The sequence below is a fragment of the Emydura macquarii genome, unplaced genomic scaffold (genome assembly GCF_026122565.2).
Source record: "Emydura macquarii macquarii isolate MOO-44397 ecotype Brisbane River unplaced genomic scaffold, CSIRO-AGI_Emac_v2 contig_1229, whole genome shotgun sequence".
NCBI lineage: Eukaryota > Metazoa > Chordata > Testudines > Chelidae > Emydura > Emydura macquarii.
This window is the reverse complement of record NW_027131366.1, coordinates 1,266,733-1,290,744: the sequence shown is the minus strand read 5'-3', so window position 1 is coordinate 1,290,744 and position 24,012 is coordinate 1,266,733. Positions and strand designations below refer to the sequence as shown.

Here is a 24,012-nt window from a genome sequence, read left to right as displayed (position 1 = left end):
GCGCGGGGCTTGAAGTGCGCAGGCCCAGCCTGGGAGCCTGCGGGTCACAGAGTCTGCGGCACCGACCAAGCTCCGCCCCTCCCTCCAGGAAAGCTGCAGAGCCTCAGTCTCGCTCACTTCCGGCGCCTGCCCCTCCTCTCTGGGACGGGCGGCATGATGATCTCGTGACAAGGGGCGTGGCTCTGATCGCGCCTGCGCATCCAGCGGCCGCCTGGGCGTGGTGGCGTGCTGCTGGGTCCTTGTGCCCGCCTGCGCAACAGGTGGCCAGCCACGTCTCCCGGAAGATGGAGCTGAGCTGCCGTGTCCGGCCTGCGGCGGCCTCAGTCTAGCCAATGGGGTCTCCGCCGCCGATTTATCTCCCGCATCCCTAGGAGGCAGGGCGGGCGCCGGGCCTAGGTGAGGCCGGGGCTGTGCTGGGGCCTGGTAACCGGGGGGAGCGGTTTTAGGGGAGCGGGTGGGGACTGGGTGAGCTTGGGGTGGGTTTAAGGGTGACTCCTAATTTCCGAGCTCCCTCCCCCCGGGTTGTGCCAACTCTCCTGCCCGCGGTCCCGTCACCCCCGGGGGGTCCGGTCCGGTCCGGTCCGGTCCGCACCGCACGGCTGGCGACAGTGTCTTCTCCAGGATCCAGACAGGGCTGTAGGCTCCTATGGGGCACGGCCCCCGGACACAGGCCCAGTGTATCATCGCTGGCAGCCTACAGGGCGCTCCGGGCCAGATTGGTAAAGGTACTTGGGCGCCTAACCCTGGCTGATTTCAGTGCCTTTAAAACTCTGGTCCTTAGTGTCCATAAGGGCCTCTCCCTCCCTCCCCCCGGCATAGTTAAAGGGGCCTGTGCAGTCCACAAGACTAGGAATTGCACCTATTTTTAACCGGACTGGCATTTGTGGGGGGGAGGATTTCCTGCAAGTACCTCTGCAGAGGTCAGTATGCCAAAGAAACTTTTTTCTACTGTACACCTGTGGGTATCTGTATCTCTTTATGTTTCCTTCTCCATCCCAGTTTGTCTTCCTTTGGCTTGCTGCAAGCAGACCATCATTTCACGGTCACTGGGGTTGTCACAGCCACTAGCAGGTGTTGATGCCCTGAATGACTATGCTGGTTTAGTAGCTAAACCCATTCCTTTATATTTTCCTGCAAGAACATCTGATTTGGACTCTCTCTAGTTATATGGCACATTAAAGGATGAAACAAGGACAAAACTGTTAACATAACCATAGTTTACAACAAAGATAAAATCAAATGCCTCAGTTCATCAACATATATTTGATCTGTAACCATTTTGTATCTCTTTGCAGCTCTTGCTTTTGGAGTTCAAGTCTGTATATTTTGTAAATAGACATCCATTATGTCTTGGTTTGCTGATCTTGCTGGAAAGGCAGAGGACCTTCTCAACAAAGTCGATCAAGGAGCTGCATCAGCTTTGAGCAAGAAAGAGAGTACAGGCAAACTAATATATGATAATACAGATTTAGAGTCTGCCAATGAATATCCTGAACTGCAGCAGCAAACCAGAGAATTGAAATATCCGACATCGTCTAAAGCAACCTATATCTCCTCAGCAGCTGATAATATTAAACACCAGAAAGCTACAATCCTAGCTGGAACTGCAAATGTCAGAGCAGCATCCAAGACATCTTCGGAGGCCTGTCCTCCAACAGAAAGTGTTTCCACACCCAGACCTTCTTCCCAGTTTGTGAGAAGGAAAAAGTCTGAACCTGACGATGAGCTTTTGTTTGATTTTCTCAATAGTTCTGAGAAAGGAACTAATGGAAGGATGGACCCTAAAAAGGAGAAGAGCAACACAGTTGTTCTTCAAAATCATTCTGGGACTTCAAGTATTAATTCTGTGCCTACAAGTACACAAAATGTAAAAACTACTGCAGACAATTCCATCAGGAGTCAAGTCCATGGTAGCTAAATAGAAATATAGATGTTTATTGAACATAGGCATGTTTAAAAGCATGTTATGTGAAGGGTAACAAATTTACTGACCGTAAATGGAATAGATTCTAATATGCGAGAAACACGTTCTAGAGTAATAATAACACGGTTGGGAATCAAGAACCTCTGAGTTCTAACCCCAGCTCTTCTGTTGGTTCACTGGATGGCCTTAGAGTAATCTTACCTATTTTCCTCCAATTCTCCATATGTAAAATGGGTATAATACATGCACTGCCTCATGAGAGTGCTGTTAATTAGTTGATATCAGTACAGTTCATTGAACATTTAAAGTACTATAAGTGTGTGTATTAGTATTCAAATCAAACCTATTTTATTCACTTACTGTATTGAAGTTGATAAAAAGATTTAGAAATGATGATAAGAGGAGGGCTACTTCTCAAAATTTGGATATGTTGATAGCTAAGAGTACTTATAACTCTAATGTTTAATCATAGCAAACTCAAATTGTATTAATTGTAGATTCATGTCACATAATATCCTGATATTTACAAGGTGTGTGTGTTTTGCCAAGTATAGCATCGAGTTTGCCAATCATTGATCTTTTTAGCTAAGAGTGTCTTTTAGTAAACTTGACATAAAAGAGAGTTCACTGATTTCAAATAAATTAGTTTGAATATAGTAACTGTAAAATTAGGTGTGCAGAAACAGTTTCATCATTCAAATTTATCCATTTTATGTCTTTTTGTGGAAGCTAGTTACAAAATGGAGATGGGCTATTTGTGCATTTTATAACTGACAAAAATAAATCCTTAATGTACAGTATCAAACGAATTGTCCTACAGTGGCTGAAGACTGTATAAATGAGCTAAAAGGAAGGGAATGTCACGTAGAACATTTTAACTCCACGGCAGGGGATTCGAGAAGCATTGACCAAGTCTTGCTTGGATTTATGGTGTTGCTTTCTTGGTTTGTCAGTATTCAGAATTAATGGCCCACCCCATCTCCCGAGGACACTGTGTGATGTGGACTGTTGAAGGTGGAGCAGGTTTGTTGGTGAGCACAAGGTGAAGTAAAGAGTATGATGATAGTTTAAAACACTAGATTCAAATGGACATCCTTGCTTTGTATTAATTTTACTTCAGATTCAGTGTGTCCAGAATAGATAACCGGATGAAAATTTCAGTCTGCATTCACAGGTTAACACCTGTGTAACAGCTGTTTCTTTACTCTCCCTGCATGTCATACTGTTTTTTGTATTGACACCAGTGCAAGGCTTTAAAGATAATGCCCTAAAATATATGCTTATTGGCATCAAGAATGTTATATAAGACTTCAGTAACCCCATACTAGGAATCCAAATCCCACGTGTGTTTTTTCCGGTAACTTGGTCAGAGCACTGTCAGCTGTTAGTTTAGAGTGTTCTTTCTGTAGTTGTCCACCCTATAAAATAGATTTGTTATTTAGTTCCCATAATTCAGGGAATTTATATGTTGTTAGGATTTCTAGATACATGAAATTTATAAGGAAGATTTGAATAGTGTTACAGAACCTCTTACGGAAGTATGATATGAGGCAAAAATATAGGAAATATCCCACAGCCTACTTCAGGGTTTCAAATCGTGATTTCTAGTGTTTTAATAGTAAACACTTTTATGGTGAAAAGTGTCTGGCTTGTACATGACATCAGAACTCCAAGATGAAAAATTTTACTTTGAAAATATGTACAAATGTGTGTATCTTGAGAATTTTAAGTCCTAACAGCCAGCCAGTGTGAACTTGGACATTTTATATTTAAAAAAACAAACAAAACAAAACAAAAAAACCCCCACACACATTTCTTGCTGTCTGTATGTACAGTGTATTCTGTAATGTTTCTCTGAAGTTTTCTGCAGCATAGTCATGAAAATGATACTGTGTACTAGAATATGGTACTATGTAGGTCTACTTATTGTGAGTAGCCATTCACTTTAATGGTGAAATGTCTATTTTATTTATATAGATATCGATGTATCGATATTGTGAGTAGCCATACTATATCTAAGTAGACCAAAAAACAAATATAATTGATTTAATTCCGATCTCTTTGTACAGAAACTCCTGACAACTCTGATTCTGGAGTGGAGGCACAAGTGGATGTTACAAAAGATTTATCATTAAATACGACAACTAATCCTAGCCTTTCAGTGAATGATGATTGCAAATCACACGAACTGTCCAATCTTCGCCTGGAGAATCAACTACTACGGAATGAGGTTCAGTCTTTAAATCAAGAAATGGCTTCATTAATTCAGAGGTCCAAAGAAACACAGGAAGGTAGTCTAGTTTGGAAGCTTATATTTCAAAATATTAACTAGTTTTGAGATTCTAGTAATATAGAAACTAGAACTGCCTCTCCATCAGTGACTTGTGTTCAAATTCAAGCACTTCTTGTTAAATATGTAGATGTGGCTTGCTAAACATAGTGATTCCTGACCGTCTAAATGAGTACTGAGCTGGAGAAAATGATAAATATCTTTGAGCTATTCACATAAAGCTCATTAAATCCTAATGACTTTAAGACAAAGATGTTCTCATTTGGGGATGGAGGGGGTAACATGGGGTTCACTGAAACCATCTGGAACAAAATAAATTTACTTGTGATAGATGGGAGGATTAGTCATTCAACAACAACAAAGATAGTAAGAGTGGTGATTAAAGAGACAGAATCAAGTTAATTAGACCCAAATTTTAGATTATGTAAAAACAAGGTTTAGGAAAGGCTGGTGCTATTAGAAATGTTTACACATTTTAAAAAGTGTCTCTGACAATTTTTTTTAAGGGAATAACAGTCCCCTGCAATATTTGAAATCCAAACATCATGGCATGTATTATGCAAATGTACTAGACCCAGAAAGTGAAACTGTCTAGAAAATAACAATAAAAAAGTCAAATTGGCTGATCTATATATATGTTCCTTGCCTAAGCTAATTGAAATGCAAAAACCGTAATTAGTAAAAAGCAAATTAAATTTTAATATTGTTTAGTCAAAGTTGGTAATACCACAGGTTAAGGAAATCTTTTTTTGAACAGTACTGCATATGAATTTTAACCTGGTAGTTTTAACCTTTACACAAAATTAATATAGTGTTCAGTTAAAAATCAATACAAACTCAAAGATGCCATCTTAACACTGACTCATTGATTCTAGTAGTTGTGCCTCTTTAAGTTTATTTTGTACTTCAACAGCTTGAATTAAAAAGAGAATCTGCTCTAATGTTTGAGTCACCTCTCCGCTCTCCCTCTTTTTCAGTGTTATATAAACTCAGCTGGTTGCATTTAATTTTTTCTTCTATGGATTGTGACACAAGTGGCATTCTAATCATGTGATGAATCTAATACTATTTATTTTTCCCTGCGGCAGCAGATTTTGTTATATGTATACATTATATATAGTTTAATCGGTGTTTTTTTTAAATTTTGTAGAATTAAAAAATGCCAGAGCAAGGGTAGAAAAATGGAACGTTGACCATTCAAAAAGTGACAGGGTGGTTCGAGAACTTCAGGCTCGAGTTGATGATCTTACAGAAGCTATTTCTGCCAAGGATTCCCAACTGGCCGTGCTGAAAGTGCGGTTGCAGGAAGCTGATCAGCTACTGAGTACTCGGACAGACGCCCTGGAAGCATTACAGAGTGAAAAATCACGGTACTTTAAAACGTATTCCAAATAGTAATAATAGGTTGGTGTTTTCAGTAGTAAAAATGACAGTTTATCGCTTTCCAGTAGACGCTCATTAGTAGCAATGTGTTTGGTGCCCTTGTACTATGTTGCTCCCAAGCGGCTATTGTAGGGAAAGTGTTCCCAGGGGAAATGTTGCTTGTAAGTGGCAGTTCTCTTACAAGGTGTTGCTGTAAACAAGTATCTACTGTATATCTAAATTTGAGAATTTTAGTTAGAAAAAATGTAAGTATTATTTAAGACCTGATTCAGACCCATTATACTTAATATGAGCGTGCCGTTGACTTCAATGGGAACAGGACAGAGTTCTAAAAAGATTAATAGCCACTTGCTTGTGTTGGTGTCTATTTGTGACTGAATTGATATGATGATTCAAAATCATTTTATATAAACCATTTGTGAAATTCTGATGTTTGAGAGAGAAGTCTAAAATTTGAAATCTCACATTGGATAAAGACTGTATGTGGCCAAAAGTGCAAATATAATGTTTGCCCTACAAGTGTAAGAACTTTCCCGTTTGTGTCCACGTTGGATGTTCATTAATCAGTTAAATACTTTGTTTTAAATAAAGGAGCAACTGTAAAACCCTGCAAGTGAGAAGTAGAATTTAGGCAACAAAATATGTAGGGTGCTCTTACTTTTAGATGAGCTGTAGGTTTTATTCTTACTATTCTACCTGAGTTCTGAACTGGTGTTTAAGAAAATACACTTGTAGAATTTTTTCTGCATTGGAAAAGAAAAAGTTGCAATGTGAAAAGCAGGCAAACCATCTAGTTAGCACTGTCTGAAATAAGATAGTTTTGAAGGATTCCCTTATTGTTTCTACCTTGAAAGCATAGTATATACACTTACTTTTCACCTGCATTCTGTAATGCTCTTTAGGATAATACAAGACCACAGTGAAGGGAGCAGTCTGCAAAATCAAGCCCTTCAAACTCTGCAGGAGAGGCTACGTGATGCAGACTCCTCGCTGAAGCAAGAACAAGAAAGTTACAGGCAGATGCAGGTTAGAAGTGAAAATGGAGGAGTGTCAGATTCTGCTTTTGGGTTCCTGAAATCCTGAAATGTTAAGTGCCCTCAACTCCTATTGACTTTGCCTGGAGTTAAGGGTTCTGAGCAGTTGGCAGGATCTGTCCTCTGATGAAGTAGGTGTCCTTTGTATACTAATTTATTTAGCCTTTTTTTATAACTTTATTCCAAATTCTGTGGTGAAACAGTCCAGAAACTGACTATTGACCAATTTTATTGTAGTTATGTTTTTACCAGACTTCTAATATTTCAACATAAAACTTGTATTTAAATTGATTTGCAAATCATGTTACTAATAGATTACTCAACAAGCTTTAATCTTGTTTACAGTCCGTAATTTATACTTTTTGCATATTACTTAATTTGGACAATGGAATCCATTGATCCATTTTCTTTGTCTGATTCTCCTGAATGTATATGCTTTTTAGGGGTTCACTCTATAGCAAGAGGATGTTAAAATCTCTTTGGTTCCCCAAAACACTGTAAAGTTCATTAAATATTTTAATAATATGTATGAAAATATTTCTATTTCAACTTTTTTTTTTAACAGAATCAAATTTTGGGGTCTAAACTGAGTGTCCAATGTCTTTTCAAGGGGCAGTTTGCTCATTTTGTCAGCCAAATGGTTTAAATAATAGGATGAATATTTCTTGCTCAGTAAAAAACATCTGTTGTTTAATTTCTTAGATCAGGCTGCTTTCTGGGATTTTGCGCTCCACTAAATTCAATGGGTGTCTTGTCTGAGTAAAAAGTACTAAAGAATATTTTAACCTGGAGGGAGTGGATTCTAATGTCTTGTTTCTTATATTGTTAGCCCTGAAACCTCGTCTTTTGCTAACTGAAACTTGGGATTGTATGTGGTGTTTAAACTTTTTTTGCCACTAATAGAATGAGTTTGCAGCTCGCCTTAGTAAAATGGAAGTTGAGCGGCAGAACTTGGCAGAAGCAGTTACTGCAGCAGAACGAAAATATGTGGATGAAAAGAGGAGAGTGGAGGAGCTTCAGCAACAAGTCAAAGTAACTAAAAACAACTTGGAGTCTGTTAAACAGGAATTGGTGGATTACAAACAAAAAGCTACTCGCATACTCCAAGTAAGTATGCAACTCCCTTCTGCGTATAAATAACTAAGAAATCCAGGTTAATCATAAGAGCATGCAAAAACATTGATCCATTTGATTTTTAAAATTGAATTTTGCAATGAAGCATCATGTTTAATTGATATTTTTTACATCTGATCAGTGATATATTTTCTTTTGGACTCTTTAATGGTAAATTATTAAGAGTACATTACTGGTACAATAGATCTTAAAACACAGGATGATAGAATTACATTTAATAGAATCTCATGCATCTGAAGATAACTGACATGCAAATTAAGATCCTGATCCTGCAATATAATCTCTGTGGGTGGACCACTGTGCTGATGCGGAGCAACAGTCAGTGGATTCCATGCAGGTGTAAGGGTCTGCTGACATGGATGAAATTGCAAGTTCAGTACCTGTGTGTGGGCGGGGGGAGGAAAGAGATTGTGTGTGTGTGTGTGTGTGTGTGTGTGTGTGTGTACATATATCATGCAATCATATATATAATATTTACAAAAAATGTTAGATGTAGATTTTCATTTTAGTTTCATACCTGAAATTTTAGAGTCAAATCCTGCTGACAGATTCAAGGATGGATTTCATATTATAGTCAGGGGGAGTAAAGCATATGTATTCTAAGGGAAGAATTTAATAGTTAGCATCTTTATTAATACAGAAGTATTTTTAATCTTTCAGTCTAAAGAAAAGTTGATAAACAGCCTAAAAGAAGGCTCTGGCATTGAAGGGCTGGATAGTCTTACTGCAAGCACCATGGAACTAGAAGAACTGAGACATGAGAGAGAAACACAGAAGGAAGAAATACAGAAATTAATGGGGCAGATACAGCAGCTGAGAACAGAGCTACAGGTAGATACCTTTATACGCAGTCCTTGTTGTTAACCACGTAAGTATGTGGGATTGCAGTGACCTTCATACTACTAGTATTGTTACCACTTCAGTTTCTGTCACTCTCCTTAACCACTCCAGTTCCTGGCTTAGAGATGATAAGAGGTCTGAGGGCATGGGGGGAGAGAGGCCAGAGGTGTTGTCCCTACAGCTGTTGGTCCTCTTCTCTCCCACCCCCCACCCCCCCCATCCTCCAAAAGGTGGTGTTTCTTCCCAAAAAATAGTCAAATATGTCTTTGAAGAGTGAAAAGTTTGCTTTTTTGTTCTCCTAACCCTGCGTAGAACTATTGATCTTCACGCAGCTGTAGTCTCTTGGTAGCCACTGTTTAAGTTAGCCCTGCTCCCTGCAACAGTGTACAAATCTACCTGATGAGACTTCAGCCTGTCAGACAGGAAAAGAAAGGAGGACTTCAGTTGGAGGTACCTAAATGTAAAAAACAAAAAAGCATATATTTACACAGAAATACATCTTTTAAAGTGTATATTTGGTCATTCATTCACACTGACGCTAATTTTTCTTGAAAGCAATAATGGGCGAAAAAGTGGCTAAAGCCACCCTGTAAATTCCACTCTGTGGAAGTAGTTTTTGCTGTTACTACAGGGATTGCTGTGTGATTTGACATTCCAGTAATGATGATGTTTATATTCTTTTTAGGATATGGAGACTCAGCAGGTAAGTGAAGCTGAGTCAGCAAAAGAACAACTTCAAGATCTTCAAGAGCAAATAGCAACACACAAAATGGGCAAACAAGAAGTGGAAGCAGAACTGGAACGGCAAAAGCAGGTAAAGAATTATGGAGAGCTGAGAAACGTTATTCTAGGTCCTACATTATCTTGACTTCGAAAAACATTTTGGCTTAGAGTTGCCAGAGTCACTATGAAGGCAAAGGAGAATGCTTCTATAAAATTTGAAGATAATTTGTCAGTCATTTGTCATGCGTCAACTGTATTTGAAGAAATGAGTTTGTAATTAAACAACATTGATTCATGTCGTTGATAGTGTTAGGCCCAATGATTTCAGTAGGAATTTTTTGCCACTGATTTCAGTGGGTACAGAATTGGGCACTATGCCTCCTGATCTGTACAATTACACTCTTCTGCCTTCGGGGAGTTCAGCTCATGTTAATGGAACTGTTGTGAGATCGAGTATGTGTGCGCCTGCATTCTCTCTCTAGCTGCATGATTTGCAGTGACTCCTGTTGGGCAGTTAATTTCTCAAGCACATTTTCAATGACTCAGCTCTCTGGCTAAGTAACACACAGTCTGAAGGTGTATAGCAAAACCCCTTCTGGGGTACAAATCCAACAGGGCCTATTCCAGAACCCTCCGTTTATATCCCTCGCTCTGGGCTTAGTGCTCAGCCCTGTCTGGGCTAGCTTTCAGATGGTCCTTCTCAAATAGTCCCTGCTTTGGGATGGAGCAGCACCCCCAAGGCTCCCTCCCTGGAGACTTTTTTCACCTCCTGGTGAGCCCCAACTGACCCCAGCTCTCCAGCTGAGTTGCTCCTCAGTTCAGTCCCTCTCCAAGAGCGTATCAAAATCCACAAATGCTGTGACCCTCTTTGGAGTCTTCAGCCTGTTCCCTGGGCCTATTAAAACTCCCTTTTCTTAGGACTTTGGCCACTCTGTCCCTGGCCAGTGGGGAGGGACCCCGGCCTGCCCACCACTCCAACTCCCAACCTGGGGACCCTACAAATAGCATCCACTTGCTGCATCCCTTTTAACTTCATGGCCACTGTCCCTGGACCACTTCCCCACAGCCCCTTCACCTTTATCTTCACCATTAACTCAGGGTCCAAGTCTTGTTTGAGTCCCTGCAGTTATCCAGGAGCACCTGCTTTGCTCCTCTGGTTCCTGCCAGCAGCTGCTCAGTTCAACCCTGCAGCTCCTGTAGCTGGCAGCATCATCTTTGCACCTTTGGCTCCAGCCAGCAACTGATCTGCTTTGTCCAGCAGCTCCTTTTTAAATGAGCCTGCTGGATTCTGGCTGCTTCCCTTCAGCTGCTCTTGACAACCAGGAGGACTCACCTCTACTGCTCCTTTTCTGGGGTAGGCTGTGGTAGGACAGTGAGGCCTCCAATAGGGGGCCTGGTACACCTCGTCACAACTACGTAACGGTCTGATTGGAGTAACCGATAGCAGGATCAGGGCCTGTGTGTGAGAGCATTTTCCCCTCTATTGGCTGGCTGCAGTTTAGAAAGGATAAGGGTATTTCTATATGTAGCTGCACTTAGAGCTCTTCCTTCAGCTCTAGTGATAAGAGACTGGTGGCTTTAGATAGGGTTCCAGTTCTGGTTCTGCAAGAATGCACTTTATAATGGAAACGGGGCTGCCTCTTTATAGTTAAGGTTGCAACTACAATCCCATTACAAGATTGATTTCTATCTCACTTCAACTCCAAACAGAAGAGAGATCCTCATGCTTTCATAGTCTGAGTTAAGTCTCATTGACTGTTAGAATGTTTTCTGACAATTTGATTAAAATGAGTAAGTATTCTTGAAAATAAGCCCCCGAGTGTTCTTTTAAAATGTTTGCAAAGCATCTGTTTCTTTGAGTCTTTCCATATCTCCAATGAAACTATTCATAATAGATTTGAAATATAGATAGATTTTGACAGTGGCTTACACAAGAGGCCATTTTTAAAAGCAGGAATTGTAAAATGTTTCTGAAATTGCAGTTGTTTGAAAGACTTAAGACATGATTTTCTGTGAAGCCCGTGGCAAAACAAAAATCATGATGATGACAAATATTTGCACCATCAAACTCTGAACTGGTCTGGGCTAAATTTCAGAACTTGCCTTCAAATCTACAACTTATATGCATTCATTGTTTTTTGTGTAATTGTGAAGGATGATTTTTTAAAACAAAAAGCCTGAAAATCCCAGATCCTAGGTTTGGTAAAAATTTGAGTTACAAATTTACTTTTCTCTAAGACTTTATTTTTCAGAAAAGAATAATGCAGGTGTAGTTATCCAAAGCATCAAGTACAAGAACACCAGGCACAATTTTGAAGCTGTCTTTTTCAAATTTCAGAAGCTGTCTTTTCAATCTTTTGTGCCCTATTTTAGGGAGATCCAACAGATTTGTATGCAAAATAGCTATTATAATCATATGTAACAACAAAAGATAAAATAGCATAAATTTTATAAAATGGAGTATAGTCAAAGTGACAGTGTATTTACTGCATAGGCAAATAGACTATTCTCTATAAGAAAGTAACTGTAAGATCTATTGTTTGTTATATTTCCAGTGAGATGGTTTAAACAATATTTAAACAAAAAAATTAAAACACCTAAGAATAGGGCATGACAGAACTTTTTCTACCTAATTCATCCAAAGGACTTCAGCAAGTCTGGATTCGTTAGCCTGTAGTAGTTTGAAAATAATGTGCCTACTTATGTAGACATTTTTGGAATCCATTGTTCAAATATTGTTACTCTCAGACTACTTAGTATGGTATTAATAAATTACTAATAAAGGGTTCTGAGAGTATTGTGCCATCAAACAGAACTCCACAGTAATTTCAACGAGAGGTTCTCTGCTTTAAATTATGGTATAATACGGCATGTTGTTAATGGCTAGAACTATGAGGCTCATCTGTTACCAGACTTGCCTGTTAACTTGGGGTATGCTCATTTATTAGGGCTACCTTCCTGGAAGGGGGTGTTTGTGATTTTATTAATGTACTGCTTGTGTTACTTGGGGTGTGTGATTCTATTAATGTACTGCTTGTGTTACTTGTGTGTTCATATGGCTACAAGTCCCCTCCCAATGGAGCTATCCTGCAGGACCTAAGGTTTTCAGGGCTGGGTTCCCCCAGCCCCAGATTCAAATAAGAGAGCTGCACTTCTCAGCTGCCTCCCCACTCACTCTACAATTATTCTAGCAGTAACTCCCTTGATGAGCAAACCCCATAGGATTTTTGGGCACTCCAGGGATCTTTGGCTTAGGTAAAAGAAGCATTGCTGCAGAGCAAGATATGGAAGTCAAGAACACAAAGAAGCAAATGCAGTTTGGAGAGAGAGAGAGAGAGTGCAACCAGCTTGATTATAAGAGTTATTTTATTGCCAGGTATATAAAACTTATGATACTAATAGTAATACCATACAAGGAGAGAGAAACAATCGAAGGCTTACAATACTACACAATTACAGTTGGGATATTGGAGAAAGCTCACCCAGGTTTGATTACAAAAGTAGGAAGTCATACCTGGACTAAGAGAGGGAGGGGGGGAGAGAGAGAGAGAGAGAGAGTGTTGAGGGAAGAAGTTGGTGGGGAGCGGGGGTCTCACCACTCCGTGCAGCTCAAAGGTTCCCAGCAGACAGGCTGTTCAGCTTAGGGTCTGGAGCACTTGAGACAGGCAGAGCCCCCAACACGATCAGTCAGGAAGAGGGGAAGTTCCAGTGGAACTGATGCAGAATTTGGATCCAGGCATCAGAACAGAGGTTTGAACTTGGGTAGGGGTTTTTGTAGACCCCAGTTTTATTTATGGGTAAACAATGTCTCAAGGAAGTATCCCAGAGTGGTTTTCTTTATGCTGGACAATAGGAGCTAGTCGTTCCTGGCTATGGGAAGTGTTCCTTGAGGGAGCTCACAATGTAACCAGGCAGATTCAGTGTTTTGCATATCAATAACTAGAATGGTCTGATAACTGCAGAGCTGGATGTGTGCAGGTGTGAGCTCATTTACATCAAGGGCAGAAATCTCCCATCATGCAGTGTGTCCCTGCTTTTCCAATCCCAGAGTTCAGTGTGGTCCCTGCTTTGGAGGTTGGTTCTCCATACGCTATGCTAATTTTTGTTCCATCTTCGATGTAGATGAGGCTTCTGTTCTCCATTCGATGTGCTAATTGAGATGCCTCCTTTTATATCTTTGATGTAGATGAGGCTAGAGGAGTTGTATCACCCTTGTTGGGAAGGTTTTAGGTGTGTCTTCCACTGCCTTTTCATATTGAAATGCCTTTGGTTTCTGGTTCAAGCAGGGGCTGGGGGGGAGGATTCATGTGAGCCAGAGAGTAGGGGTTTTGCGCCCTGGTTCCCCAAGAACACAGCTGCTAGGTAACACATCATTCAATTGAACACAAACTAATGTCTTATATCTTAATAGGAATTTTTATTGTTGTAAATAAATAGCCCCTTTTAAGAGAGGATAATGAGGAAGGCTGGAGGGTGTACCATAGCACTAGGAACAACTTATTTTGTAGGATTATCTGTCCTTTTAGAAGTTACATTTTAATTAGATGCTAGCTTGAACTAATTAAAATTCAAAAGTTCAAGTCTGCTCTTGATGAATGGCTAAATAATGTTTATTATACCAAAACAGATGGTAGAATATATCCTGTTACCTCTGTCTTTCTGAGTGTGGAGTATATTCTCAGGCAGTGCTATATTAAGAAAGAGATGGAGTGAAAAACATTATGGAAATTTTCTTTTATATTCATTTTGCAAACTGACATTTCCATTTTAGGGACATAATGAGTTCTAATACCCATATTATAGGTAAATGTGGTCCTAAGAGAGTTGTATTAACCTGCATAACTGTGGTTTGTTATATATTGAGATTGTTTCTGTAAAGTATTTGCTCTTTAGGCTTTTGATACGAAGACTAGTTGAGGATGAGTAAGATGAGGATTTTTTTTTGCCTTGTGTACTTGGTGATTTGAAGGGAGAGTACACTTATGTGCTGCTCTAACAGTAGATGACTGAGGTAAGACAGATATTTAAATAAACCACATAGAAAACATGTTAAATCTTTAAATAAATGGGAATTTAAAAGCGCTATACAAAATCATGGTACTAACAAGAGCTAATCTATCAGTTGTTCTTTGCTAAATCCCTTCCTTCACTATGTTGTTTCTTTAGACAGTAAGTTTTTCAGGGCAAAGTACAATCCTCTGCTTCAGTGTAAAGCCCCAAATAGTGGCTAAATTGTCACCTAAAATACTTTCCAAAGGCTGTCTATTAATCTTTTGTTTTGTTACTGGCTGCGATTAATTTTATAGGAACTCCATTACAATGAGGAAGAACTGTATCGGACAAAGAATACTTTGCAAAGCAGAATAAAAGACAGGGAGGAAGAAATTCAGAAACTCAGAAATCAGGTAATTTATTTGCATTTAAGAATATTTAACGTCGTTAAAAAAATGATCACAGTAAATTACCTTCTTTGTTTTAGCTTATGCTTTTGGTTAAGTAAAACTTTTTCATCTGGTTGTAAAGCTGTTAAAATGAAATTATCAGATTCTATTTGACAAAATTTGGTGCTTGTGCACATCTTTTTAATAATAAAGTGCACCATTCAGATTCTAGTATTAAAACAGTATATTCTGTTTTTGAAAAATCTACTCTGCAATAAAAATTAACTTTAGAATAAATACCAAAAGCGAACACAGCTATGAATTTGGTACATAGGCTGCTTGATTTTTTTCCTGGACAGCCAAACTTTGCTAAGTTTCCACAATCCTGCATAGTTTACAGGAGGAGTGTTTATGTCAGTACAGGCCAGATAGAGGTCAAAGTGTTGTCGGCACCATCATCAACATGGTAGTTATCTCATGCATGAGATTCAAGACAAATGCCTTGAATTGTGCATTGAATCCCGTTAGAACCTGAATAGAAACAATAAAACAGAATCTCTTAAGAAAGATCCAATTCAAGTGTGTCCTACTTGCTTTAAAAAATCTCTGCAAATTGTGCTGTTGTGTTAGGCTTAGTTATATCGACATAAGCCTGTAGTGTAGACCATGTCACTGAGGGATATGAAAAATACTGATCAAACTCCTGGTGTAGACAGCACTATGTGGACAGGAGGGCTTCTCCCATCAACATAGCAACCATCTCTCTGGGAGGTGGATTAACTACACCAACAAGATAAGTTCTTCCATGGGCATAGGAGCGTTTTCATTAAGTGCTACAGTGGCGTAGCTGCGCCACTGCCGTGCTGTATGTGTAGACAAGCCTTTAGTCTCCCCCTGCAGTTTATATCCAGTGCCCATGTGCTTTACCGCTCCCTATTTCTCCTTCACCTATGTCCAATTTCATGCCTTCTTTCATGCTGCCCCCTTAGACTTCTAACAGCCTCCCAATTAACTGACACCAAGTTCTCTCACCTACCAATTTTAAAAAAAACCAACCTATTTGTTTTATGAAACTTGCAGGTGTAATGGCCATGTGCAGATCAGTGATGTAATCCTACACAAGCCATTAGACCGTAAGGAATTATTGTTAGGTGCAAACTCACTATTATGTGGCAATGTGCACATTAGGGTAGCACTATATAAATATACGTGCCAGGAGATTCCTGCTGATAGCAGTTATCAAGGCATTATGCTTCTCCAATCACATTTGTCTCCTTTACATTTGTTAATGATGGTAGTCATAATAGCTATTGCATCATTAAAATCCTGAAGCATCCCACTCCTTGCATCGGCCTCCCTCTCATAGGACGTAGGAGTTGAACTATTTCGAAATCTAGATATAATTTCTATACTTTTATAAATCTAGATTTAATTTTTATTAAATTATTTTTATAATAACTTCTGGCTCAGATTTTGCATTGATTCTTCTTTTTCAGATCACAAATAAGGCTTTGAGCAGTAGTAGTCAGTCAGAGCTGGAAAATCGGCTTCATCAGCTGACCGAGACTCTGATTCAGAAGCAGACCATGTTGGAGAGTCTCAGCACAGAGAAAAACTCCCTCGTCTATCAACTGGAACGCCTTGAGCAACAGCTTAAGACTATCCAAGGCAGTAGTACTAATGGTCCTACCATTAATATGGCAGGAATTGACAGTGGTGAAGGTAAACATGGAAGGATCATATTTAAAAACATGTGTGCGCTCAGCTTAATTAAAGACTTTTATATTCCCCATTTATTTCCCTAAACATCTGTGTGTATAAGAAATATATGGTAATTAAGGAGCTTATTGAGTTGATCTTTCCAATTATAATTAGTACAGTCAAAAATAACAAAATAAAGATTGTCTACACATTGAACAGCTATCTTAATTGAATTTAATAAAGCAAAACTTCATTCTTAATTCACCCTCTTGTGATTAATATTGTAGCAAGTATGTTATTTTAAAATTAGTTTCCCATGACATCTGCCATGCAACCAGCAGTGCAATTTTACCTGTTTCACTTAATTTTTGTGGGTTTAAATGTTACTTGCATGTGTGTCCTGTAATAATTTTTTTTATGGAGGGGATAGGGTTGTGTGGGAGTTAGAATAGGTGTTTCATTGTGAGATGATCAAACTTAAGTGGAAGTCTCTGAGAAACCTTGAATTTGCTGTCCTCCATTTGGTTAGGATCAGTTTCCATGCCCTCATTCTGTTTTCCTTGGAAATCTGTGAGAAAGTAGCCTACAAATGTGGCTTTTCCATTGAGGTTGGCTTGGCTGCTTTAAGTAGTATCATATCTCAGATACCTCCTGAGAAACTTCAGCTACTGTTGGTTTCTGCTTTGATACTTGACTTATTTTCAGCTCTGTGAAAAAGGTAATTGTGCTAACTTTAAAAACAAAATACACCTACTCCTTGAACTTTGATGTAAAATGCCTGTCCTGTGAAATGTCTTTTTCTTTTAAAACTCCCTTTGTCAGGAGAACAATAAAATCTGAAATGATACATTCAGTTTTTCTGCTTTTATAAAGCTAAATTAAAATAAGACCATTTTATTCAGTCACACTTAGATGTATCCTGGTCTGAAAGTCTACGAAAATTCTAACCTCAGTCAGCTTTTTTCATGCTATTATAAAACTCTGAAAAATAGGAGTTTATATCTGAAGTTCTGTCAGATAAAACTATTGCATGACAAGTGTGACTTTGTGATAAAAGTATAGCATTATATATATATACTATATATAGTATAGTATAAGCATTAGAATATGCTTAAGAAATTATGATGAAGCAAAGAAATTATTTTAAGTATAAAATATCTGAACTGAATACTAAAATGCTTATTTAATAGATACAGAAATAGAATAAAATTGACTTTCAAGGATACATTTTTGACTAAATTGTAATCTTATCCTTTCAAAACAGACATGCCCTTTAAATATACAGTGATTCATCTGATTTGTTTTGTTTTCCCATGAGCACTGAAAATCTTGAACATTTAAAAAAGGTGAAATTAATTATTAAACTCTATATAGACTCTATATTTGAAAATAAGTTTCCTGGAAAGGCATCTTTAGTCTAATCAGATTTTTTTTTTTGCTTTGTTTGTTTTAAATAGGTGCTCGCATGCGAAATGTTCCTGTCCTTTTTAATGATGCAGATGCTAATGTAGCAGGAATGTATGGAAGAGTTCGCAAAGCTGCCAGTAGTATAGACCAGTTTAGGTAAGAGTACATAAATCATAAAGGAATGTTTCTTTTCTCGGACTAGTTCCTTGTACAGTCTTCCTCCACAGTACACCCTTTTTTATTTTGAATTGTTTCTAATTGTATAAAAATACACCCACACATTTGGTATGGTACAAATTCATATTAAATATTGATGTAGTTAATTCCCATTCACTTTATTCCCATCATCATATCTTGTGATAGGAATATTCTTGTGCTACTACAAATTGTGTACAGTTGGGTACATGGTACAAGAATCCATCAGGTTTTATAGGACATCAGTTTTCTTTGCCATTGTCATGCTGTCTGGAATGGTTCACAGCTGTGAGTGCCAACCTCAGGGCAAATTGTCAAAAAGTAGGGCAGACACCCCAAACTGGTGGTATGGTCTATGATAAGATTTCCCCAACCCAATCAGTAACAAATGTAAACTCCTGAATCACTCTACTAGTCTTATCATGGACTCACAGACAGTCCTCTTGGGCATTCCAGTTTATCTTGCCACCCAGGCAAGCTGGATTTAGTGATGATTGGTTGCCATACATCAAAGTTCACAAAATATTCAGGTTGCTCCCAGTCCTAAGAGACCAGTTATTTACCCTAGATCAATTTGTACCTTAGATCTCACACTAAGACAACACTAGTAGCCAATCCTATAGTATACTAAGGATTTATTAACTAAGAAAAGAAATGAGTTATTTACAGGTTAAAGCAGGCAACATAAATGCACAAATTAGTCAGTCTGTGGTTCCAAAAGGTAATAGAGATGTAATCTGTCCCCTGAATGTCTTTTAGGGTGATCCTGGCCATCTCTGCTTTTGTTTCTTAGCTCCAGCCCTTGTGAGAGTCCAAACACCAAAGGGATAATTATTTCTTTTTGTGATCATCTTTATATGCCCTTCCCCCAGAGTTCAAACCAATGGGTCCAGGGTTCCTGCACAGTGACTTCTTTGTGGCTGGATGGGGCAATCAGCAACGTTTTTTTGTTTTTGTCCTACAATGGCCCATTTCGTCTTGATAGTCCTTGATGGGTGGGGGAGCCACTCTTCCTGCCTAGGTTCACAAGTTCAGAGCAGGCACTTTCACAATTTTAAAGCAAACTTATATTTTACCTTGTAGCATGGGATACCGACATTACAAGTAAGATTAATGTATTCAGCGACTTAAAAGCATTTGATAGTGTCTAAACACATTCTTGCAAGTCTAACACCTATCTTGAACAATACTAGGTTAACTTCCAGCTATGAATTTGTCAGTGCTCAGTTGATGCCTACAGCCTTGGCGAGAGCTGGCATCTGGTCTGCCAATGTCCCAGCCACCACTGACTATCCTCTTTTCTCATTCTAAGTCTTTGGCAGATAAAAACTCTGCATCAGAGCTTTATCACTGTCATGTTTCTATGTTATTTAGACCAGGAATGCTCCACCTAATCATGAAATGTGCCCAGTATATCAGTTTTACTGTAACATATTTAGTGTTTCATGCAGTAGCAATAAGGACATGAAAAATAGCTGTTATAAATTACTAGCTACTTTTGCAGCGTGTTTCCTTTCTCAAATCCTTTTTTTTTTTTTTAAAATCAAAGAATAAATCCATGCTATGAATGGATGAATGCATATGAATGAATATGTGCCTAGAATAAGTAAAAAATGCTTTGGAACCACCAACTGACTTATTTGGATCTCTTGTCTTGGGAGCGATCTTATCTTTCTTATCCTAGCCTTTCAAAAAAAGTCTACTCTGCCGCTTAAGCTTATGTCAAATTTCAATTGGGAGTAATAGTTTCAAACCTTTGAAAACCAGAATGCCTCAATACGTTATGCTTTGCATTTCCATAGTGATTTTAATACAAAGATTACAAATACCAGTGCTTTCTTGATGAGTAGCCTGTTGTATGTAACACTGATATAAACGTTATTTCTGTTTGTCACTTTCCTACTAGCATATTTTTATTTTATTAAAGCAGATTACTAGGACATGATGCAAACTACTGATACAATATACTTCATATTGCATTAGTATTAGAATTCTACAGGCCATTGTTTCTCATGTATAACTAAGTGTAAGAATGACACAGATCTCTTTCACTAAGATTTTCAAAACAACTTAAAGGGGTTTGTCAATTAGATCTCATTGTAAGTCAGTGGGAGTTGGGTATCTAACTCACATAGGATTCTTTGAAAAAGCCCTACTTTTTGTTTCTGACAAGGCCTAATATGACATGCTTATAGCAACAAGGGGACTGGATTTTTTTTATGGTCATAAAAGCACATCAGTTTTCTGTTTTGATTAAAGACTGTTATCTCTCAATCCACTGGCTGTTGTGAGTAAGAAGTAAAATGCAAAAGGAAGAAATATGGAAAACTATCTGTATAAGACCAGGTGGTGTTTACAATTTTGTGAGGGTTGGGGTTAAAGAAATAGGAATATTTTTCTGTTGTAACGTGTTTGTTATACTTGCACAGCATTCGACTGGGAATCTTTCTAAGACGGTATCCCATAGCAAGGGTATTTGTAATCATTTATATGGTGAGTACATGGTTGTGCAGAATTCTTTATAGCCCGTTTTATATAGTGTCTACCTTCATCTGAAAGGCGTTCAATGGTGCATAAAAGAAAAAGGGTATATAATTAGTTTTTGACCGTTTGTTATATTTTAAAGTAGACTATAAAGACTGCTTATGTAACATGGGTTCTTGAGTCACGTAGTTTGACAAATATATGTACAGTCTTGCCTTGAATTTATAGTGCCTTTAAAGTTTTTACACCTCTATGAACTAATATTGGTTGTAATTTTGTAGCCCCTTATTGATAAAGTATAGCACATTTCTATGACTGATAGCTACCATTAAAATAACTTGGGAAACTGATATTTTAATAGCTTTGGCTGATGTTTTAATAACATTTCACCTAAGTCAAGTGATTAATAATCATTCTGTTCACATTGCTATAAAAGCAGTGAGCATGATTTTTATTCTATCTTGGGCTATAGAAGGGAAGTTTGTTCTGTGCATCTCACATGATTGTCAGTGAAATTTCTCTCAGTTCCACTAGAGGGTAGATGTCTGTCAGTTGATGTGATCAATAGTTATGTAAGAAAGCCCAGCTGCAGGGTGCTGGTGCTATAAAGATTTCAGTACTGTAACTCCATATTTCATATGCAGTGCAAAAATGCATTGCTTGAGAAAGTATAATGATGCTTTTTTTAAAATAAATCACTGTGTGAGTAGGTTTGTCACTCTTTGGGGATACAAAGCAGCCATTTACACACACACGACAAAATTAAAGGTAACCACAGTTTTCTTCACCACCACCTTTCCCTTTTTTTGAGTAATAGAAGGAATTTGGGCATTTTAATTCCCCTCTTCTCTTTCTTCGGAATATAACACTGTCATTGTACTGTTTAATAGGTGAACAAAGTGTTTCATTCTGAAACAGTTGAGAATTTTAGTGATTAATATGACTCAGAAGCCACTTTCTAATCTAGATCTCAGTCAGTATTGTGAATTAACCCTATATGTAATTCTTTTTCATCAGAGATGGTCCCTGCCTAGCAAGAAACTCAGACCTGCTAATTGTAATTTTTTAATAAAGGGTTTTCATATTTTCCTGTAAAATGCTTCTTGCTTTGGAATCTGGCACAATGCTTCACTGTGCAGATCAGTAATGTTTTCTTATGCTAGGTGCAGCTGAATAAAATGAAGAAATATTAGACAATGTTTCATGAAAGGCATTTAGCCGAAACCTGTCTACAAAATTAGCTACTTCTGTCTACATTCAGATGTACAACTGTTGTAAATGATGGATGGTGGTCAGTGTTGTATGCTAACTCCTGCTTTTCTTTTGCCAGGCATTGCTTCACCTCTGGGTCATGATTGTTCTGCTGACCTACACCCCAGAAATGCACCACGATGGTCCAACTGGCAAATAGACTGAGACATGCTTTATACTAGTGCTCACTATATTCTGGACTGACAATGTATTTAAAACGATCAGAACTGAAATGTGAGGGAAATCGCTTTCCTCGCATTGTCTATGGATGAAGGACAGCCATCATTACTGTTTTATCACTACTTTTTAAAACTTAAATTATTGGACAAATATTACTATGTGGCTTTTTCAATTAACTTAAAACAGTAGCAGTTTCCAGGGAAAAGGCAGTTGTTAAGCTAAGCTTAGCCTTTACATTTTACATAAATCTGATGGTTCATGTACAATATAAGATTCACCCCTGCAGAGATACAAGGATTTCTAAGATTACAGCTGTATATGGTACATACTATAGATCATACTGGATATGGGCTATAATCAGGGAAACTAATTGTACTCAGCAATTTAAATAAACTTTATTCTTTCTGTTGTTCAGTCTTTTTGAATTTTTTTTTAAATTTTGTTAATATAGATGGGTTTTTTCTTTAGTCTGTTAAAATACTGCAAAGCTGACAACTGGTGCAATATCTTTGTAAATACATTTTTTTAAATAAAATATTACACGTTCTTCTAACTTTGTCGTTTAAGCACAACAGAAATGTATCTTCCATGATATGCTGAAATGTGGAATTTTTAATGGCGTGTTGTAGATCTTTTACTCTTAATCCGTAATTCATTCAGACAGAAAAAGTGTATTGAGCTGTTTGAAAAATCCCATTTACTTTTGCACTTTGTGTAATTGGCTATGCAGTTGCTTTTTATTCTGTATATCTCGTTACACATAAGAGGTCTTAGCAAATCTTAAATTTATGTAGTTTCTATCTGAAATGCAAGGCAGTTATTTTAATTTGGTTAACACTTTTATACAAATGTATAACCAGACATAATTTCAGAAACTCCCCATACATAATCACTTATTAGATTTATCACTAAGCAACCTCATCAGATAATGATGATAAAAATAATCCCAAAATCAAACCCACTGTACTTTGTTTTTACATTATTTTATGGCATCCTGCATTTATTAATCCTTGATACATAAGTACAATGATACAAGGTCATTTATATACCCTTTCATCCCTGCATGGTGTTCAAGACTGAGTAATGAAAAGAGGACTAATGAAATTTGTCAGACACGCCTACTCTGCTGATTTATGCTCAAATGGGATGAACACAGACTAAGCGTGATGAGTCCTGGCTGACTGGGGTTGTCTCAGCTGCGATACTACAGCTACCACTGACTCCTGGAGACCATTAGGATGAAAGGAGATCAAGTCAGGGGTGTTTAAATACAAAACCTGATTTTGCACATGGCTTTTTTTTCTGTAAAATTTGTAAAGCTGTGTGATGAGCCGCTCAACTCCCATGCGCCTTCTCGTTGCCTGGGGTTGCTCTGCAGCAGTCCGCTTGTTTTCCTTTTTTAAGAGAGACTTAAGGATTCCATATGCAAACTCTTGTGTAGTTCAGCAACACCCCTCCTTGGGTGTGTCATTACAATAATGAAATCATTCCCAAATAAAGTTCTGAAATCCCTATCAAGCCCACGTTCTCAGTCTTCCTTCTGGAGGTTTTCCCCAGACTTCCCTGCCTGAAGCCCATTTGCTCCCAGTCTCTATAGTCTTTCTCAATTCTACCCTGATACCTCAGTTCCCTGCTGGAGTCTATTTGCTCCTAGCTGCCATTCCCAGGCCTCTGCTGAAGTCTCTTCTTCTAGTTTCCCTTTGGTTGTCTCTCCCTGAGCATCTCCACCCTCCCCCGCAGTTTCTTGCTGCTCTTTATAGTGGAATCAGCTGATTCCTTCCTGAATAGCCAGAATTGACTGGCTCCAGGTCTTTTGCTCTTAAGGGCTAAGCCTCCCTGCTACAAAGTGCAAAACCCCAACAACTATTTCAAGAACCCCATTTACCTGTCCCCTGTGTATTGTTATGTCTGAGGGACCGATCTCAGCTGGTGGAAATTGTCCTAGGTTCACTGAAAATGATGTTACTGTGACAGTTTACACCAGCTAAGAGGCTCCTGCCTCCCATTCTCTGCTTTCCTGTTCTTCCTCTGATTTGTGCTGGGATATCTGTATATCTTTTTATTCTACATTGTTTACAAGTTGTT

General features: G+C 38.4%; 1 protein-coding gene across 2 annotated transcripts; it reads left to right on the top strand.

The window, feature by feature from the left end:
• Positions 1-22,336, top strand: GOLGA5 (golgin A5). Of its 2 annotated transcripts, XM_067547057.1 has the most exons (13): positions 1-396; positions 1,296-1,910; positions 3,994-4,215; positions 5,365-5,584; positions 6,500-6,623; positions 7,535-7,738; positions 8,426-8,596; positions 9,291-9,419; positions 14,635-14,733; positions 16,206-16,431; positions 17,868-17,973; positions 20,442-20,505; positions 21,827-22,336. In XM_067547057.1, the coding sequence occupies exons 2-13, from the start codon at positions 1,346-1,348 to the stop codon at positions 21,905-21,907; spliced, it is 2,211 nt and encodes a 736-aa protein (XP_067403158.1). In that variant the 5' UTR covers positions 1-396; positions 1,296-1,345; the 3' UTR covers positions 21,908-22,336. The 2 variants fall into 2 exon arrangements, with proteins under 2 accessions (XP_067403158.1, XP_067403159.1); XM_067547058.1 differs by lacking the exon at positions 3,994-4,215.
• The last annotated feature ends 1,676 nt before the right edge of the window (positions 22,337-24,012 follow it).

Excerpts from the sequence above, each read along its gene's own strand:
- GOLGA5 (XM_067547057.1), top strand. The coding sequence starts at position 1,346 with ATGTCTTGGTTTGCTGATCTTGCTGGAAAGGCAGAGGACCTTCTCAAC. Across the intron at positions 6,624-7,534 it reads AAAGTTACAGGCAGATGCAG|AATGAGTTTGCAGCTCGCCT; the intron begins GTTAGAAGTGAA and ends TGCCACTAATAG. Across the intron at positions 20,506-21,826 it reads TATTTGTAATCATTTATATG|GCATTGCTTCACCTCTGGGT; the intron begins GTGAGTACATGG and ends TTCTTTTGCCAG.